At 33.9% G+C, this 5,085-nt stretch overlaps 1 protein-coding gene across 1 annotated transcript in view; it reads left to right on the forward strand.

Moving 5' to 3' along the window:
• Positions 1 to 4,360: 4,360 nt before the first annotated feature.
• Positions 4,361 to 5,085, forward strand: part of LOC140967367 (UDP-glycosyltransferase 76C4-like) — a 6,414-nt gene continuing 5,689 nt past the window's right edge. Inside the window, 2 exon segments of the mRNA XM_073427850.1 lie at positions 4,361 to 4,391; positions 4,394 to 5,079. Of these exon segments, the coding sequence (XP_073283951.1) occupies positions 4,361 to 4,391; positions 4,394 to 5,079 (717 nt within the window).

Raw genomic sequence — 5,085 nt, forward strand, 5'->3', positions numbered from 1 at the left:
ATATTTTAATTTAAACACATAATTACAAAATCTCCCTCATATATATAATTTAAATTTGAAAGTCTAATTGTAGAAAAATAAAGTATAGTTACTAAATCAAATAAACAATTGTTTAAAAAATAAAAAATGTTCAACATAAATATTAAATCCTGAAAATTTATGATATAAATATACAATAAATATTTTTTTAGACATACAGTGTATAAAAATGTAGGCAATATTTATTAATTATATTTTTTTTAAAAAAAATAAAATTTTCTGGTCAACCGGATTGACCCGAACCCAACCCAACCCGATCATTTTTTCGAGTCAGCTATCGGGTTTTTCGATCTGACCCGAACCCGAAAACCCCAAATCCAAACATAATTTTTTTCGGGTTGAATCATGTCGAGTTGGTGGGTCGTGTCTGAATTTGACACCNCTAGTTAAAATTATTACAATAAATTAAGTTTTATAAAATAAGCATGCAAGTATTTTTCTTTTCATTTCTTTTTTCGTGAAAAAAATTTAAAAAAAGCATGCATATATTATTGCATTATTTATTTATAATATCTCTCATCACTCCATTAAATGTCGTTATTCTTTATATATATATATTTAAATGACGTGAGAACTTGCAATTATTATCTTTCGATGTATATTAAGTAAATCTTAAGGTTAACATAATAGTTTGCAAACAATGTTAGTCATGTAAACTACACAGGATAGTCATGTGTGACAAGATCACTCGAGATAGTGTGGGTAGAAAAAATCGAACCACTATTATTGGTTTACACTCACTTATTCCATCAACTCGAACACCTCCTTAATACATTATTGTACTTTTGCAATACACAATGCATACAGAGTTGTCGAAACGAATGGATCCACCCAAACCCCTCTTACTACATCAGATGGGGCGGGTTGGGGCGGCTTGTTAACTCGCCAATTAACGGATTGATAAAACCTCAAACAAACCTAGCCCATCTAAAATTGCGGGTTAGGTGGTGCAACTCACCAAAACTCAAAATAAACAATAGTTCATTTATCCATTTCATATATTACATTGTGTACAAAAGTATAGTATAATGATAGATATGTAGGAAATTAAATAGAATAGGTAAAATAATATATATTTTTTTTACTGATTTTTGCGGTTTGAACAGGTCGGGCTGTTGGGGTTCGCTAAGGGTTTTATTGTTTTAGTAGGCTTGCCGCTTGAGTATTTCTTTAGCTAAATAAATAAAATTAGGGAAAATTGTTTTTCTCTTTTAATTTATGTTTGTCACTTAGTGAGCGTTATATCTTTGTTTTTTTTTTTTTTTACAATTCTAGTTATTTTCTGTAACATCTCAGATTCGACGATTGTTCCCACTATATCAAGATGAGTCTTTCCAACATTCTTACGTCCTCACTTACACATACCTTAGAAAACTTTCCAAAGAGTCACTCATCCCAAAAGTGTCACAAGTTAAGCACGCTTAACTTTGAAATTATTATATGATGAGCTCCCGAAAATAAGGGGACATAAGTACGCTGAAAAGACTCGTCTTGGTACAGTGGAGAAAGTCGTCGAATCTAGTGAGTTACAGTCTTCTTTTCGGGAGCTCATCACATTAGAACTCCAAAGTTAAACGTGCTTGGTGATCCCTTCGAAAGTTTCTTAGGACGCATATGAGTGAGAATATAAGCACGTTGGAAAGACTCGTCTTAGTACAGTGGGGACAATCGTCAAATCTAGGACGTTACAATCTTCTTTTCGGGAGCTCATCACTTAAAAACTCTAATGTTAAGCGTGCTTGATTTGGGGAAATTATGGGATGAGTGACCCACTGGGAAGTTTCATAAGGTGCGTGTTAGTGAGAACATAACACGCTAGAAAGAATCATCTTGGTACAGTGAGGATAGTCGCTGAATTTGAGGTGTTACATTTTTCGACATGACGATGATGTTATACCAATGTAGTGCTGACATGTGTAGTGTCATATTAGCAATCCCGATGAAAAAAACTAAAATTAGAAAAAAAAAATTGAAAGACGCAAGACTAAAACTGAAATTTTACAAAGAATTATACACATACATGACCGAAAAACAATTTCCCTAAAAATTATTCAAATTGAACAAACTAAACAACTCATGAATGTAAAATTTTAACCCAAGATTGTGTACGAGAATAATATATATTATTCGTAATAGCCCCCGAAACCAAAATTGCTTTTTTTTCCTGCTAGACAAACAATCAATAAACTATCAATCTAGAATTATTTCTTTATTTTTTTTTAAAAAAAAACTCTTTTCCACAACAGTGAGACTTGTGTTCATGGGTTTAGAAAGGCTATCTAGTTGAGATTTTTCATCTCAAAAGCTCAACCATTTGGGTGACAACAATAATTAATCTAAATCTTACTTACACTTGCCCTCGAACGGCCAGCTGCTTCCCCAACCACCGAATTTTATGGCAAATGCTCCAACAGATTATGCACTGTGGCAACCTGAATTATCAAATGTCTATGAAAGTGATGCCAATGGAGAGGGTGAAGGAAAACCTTAGTTTTTCAAAAACAATCTCGGCCAAAGTTTTTTTTTTTTTTGCTTAGGAGCTATATATATCTGTATATATAGTACAAATAGCTCATTAACTTTGGTATTTTGAGATTTAATCTTATAACTTATCAAATTAGGGTCATTGGGTCAACCTCTCGTATTTTTGCATCTTCTGCTATTTTAGTCCCATTTTTTTGTGGCGGATTTAATATTTTGGTCAGAAAATGATGACTAGGAGGCAGAGATTAATGGTGTTGACAATGAATATTGGCATCTTGTCTCTGTGGCGATTCTTATTGGCACTTTTTAATTCAAATACAGCGTGCAGTGCCTTTGGAAGAAAACATTTATTTTTGACTAATTGGCACTCTCTAATTCAAATGCTTGAGGTTTTTCTTTCCACTCCCACCTTCATCCTTTCTCCTTGTAACCTGCCCAGAAGAACTCGTAGTGCACCTTGATATCTTGGGTCTAAGGGAATCTTCTCCTTGAATTTCATTTTTGGGGAAAAAGCTCCCCTCTCGTTTCCTAGTTATGATATATAACATACTGGGTTTTTGTATTTTAAGGTTAAGTGGGCATCCAACTTGGAAAAGAATTGCCACCAAGACAAAATACCAATGTTCATTGTCCACGTCCTTAATCTATGTCTCTTAGTCTTCATTTCCCGACCAAATTATTAAAAGGGGCACAAATCGGACTAAAATAGTAAAAGATGCAAAAATAAAGGATGTTGAATCTAATTTGACAAGTCATTGGATTTTTTTAATTAATATAATTTTTTCAAAGATGTTATAAGGACGTTTCGTATTCCCTTTATTCAAGTGGTTCTTATTAGTTACTTGCGAGATTGGAAACAAAATTGCCATCCTTAATTTCCTTTAGTCTGAATGTCTGATGATACGAAGAAACTAACTAAATCCAAATAAATAAAATTTTAAAAAAAATATCACACATAATTTTTATTCTAATTTTTTTTTTTACATTGATATATGCTAATTGAAACTTGTATGCACGGAACCTTCTAAATACATGCCAAACTTTCATTCTTGACAAGTAATTTAATCTTATCCTAAACAACGATAATAATAAGATGTAATAACGCGTTTTACAGCTTAAATAAATTAATCCATGAAAGAAAAGGACGTGGGATTACTTAAAAATCAGAGCCGATCCCGCATAAACTCTAGTATTAAATGCAAAAAATAATCCTTCCATGAGTACAAATTAAGGAATGATCACGACTGTCGTCGCAAGAGCAATACAATTGCTAAGTTTTCGCGGAAGTTTCATACGATCAGATTTTAAAAAGCGTGAAACGCGTTGAAGTGTGAGAGCTTAAAGCAATTTTTTAAAGTTTTAAGCCAAATTAATTCGAGTTTAAACAAAAAAAGCGTTTTTAATTTAAATTGTAATTTTAGTCATCTCAAAAGGATAAATGGAATAAATAATATGCAAATATAATAAATTTAAATGCAATGCATTAATTTTTTTGGACAGATTCTTATAATTCATTATATTGTATCATTAATTTCATCTCCCTTATCATCAAATACAAACTCAATATAATTGGACTACTTTAAAATTAACATCAGCATTAATATTAGTTGTAGGTTGTTTTTTAGTTTTAAAGAGTCGCATTTAAGCATATTTAATTATACTTAATATGATTATACTATATGTTTGACCGAATTTGGCCAAGGCGAAGCATTTTGAGGAAGCTTCAAGTTTAAACACGATTAAACGAGATTTAATTAAGCTTTTTAGAACACTAATTTTAATTAAACTAGGAATTCACGTCCGGAACCTGGATGATACGCTAAAGATCGTAAATGATATGGTTGAAGGAACAAAGAAAGCATCAGGCCTCATTTCAACACCTTCCAAGATCTCGAAGAGCCAAATATAGCCAATCTTCATGAGCATTTTCGGCTACCCACGTTTTTAATCGGTCCGTTTCACAAATTCTTTTCCGCGGCCTCAAGCAGTTTGTTGACGCAAGACAGGAGCTCCATTTATTGGCTGGATACCCAAAAGACGAGTTCTGTTCTTTACGTAAGCTTCGGGAGTCTCGCGGCAATGGATGAAAAGAATCTAATTGAAGTGGCTTGGGGTCTGGCCAATAGTATGCAGCCATTCTTGTGGGTGGTCAGGCCTGGATTAGTCCAAGGCTCGGAGTGGCTCGAATCGTTGCCGGATGAATTCATGGAGGTTACTGGTAAAAGGGGATACATTGTCAAATGGGCACCTCAGCAAGAAGTGCTATCTCATCCTGCCGTTGGTGGATTTTGGACTCACAGCGGATGGAACTCCATTCTGGAGAGTGTTTGTGAAGGTGTTCCGATGATTTGCTCGTCTTTCTTTGGAGATCAGACGGTGAATTCCCGATACATAAACGACGTCTGGAGACTTGGGATCAAATTGGAATGCGGGTTGCAAAGAGAGGAGATCGAATCAGCTATCAGAAAAATCATGCTTGAAGGAGAAGGCCGGCAAGATATCATAGAGAGACTTGTGTGTTTGAAGGAGAAAATCGATGGTTTTTCAAGCACGTCAGTGAAT

The sequence above is a fragment of the Primulina huaijiensis genome, unplaced genomic scaffold (genome assembly GCF_012295235.1).
Source record: "Primulina huaijiensis isolate GDHJ02 unplaced genomic scaffold, ASM1229523v2 scaffold25037, whole genome shotgun sequence".
Classification (NCBI taxonomy): Eukaryota; Viridiplantae; Streptophyta; class Magnoliopsida; order Lamiales; family Gesneriaceae; genus Primulina; species Primulina huaijiensis.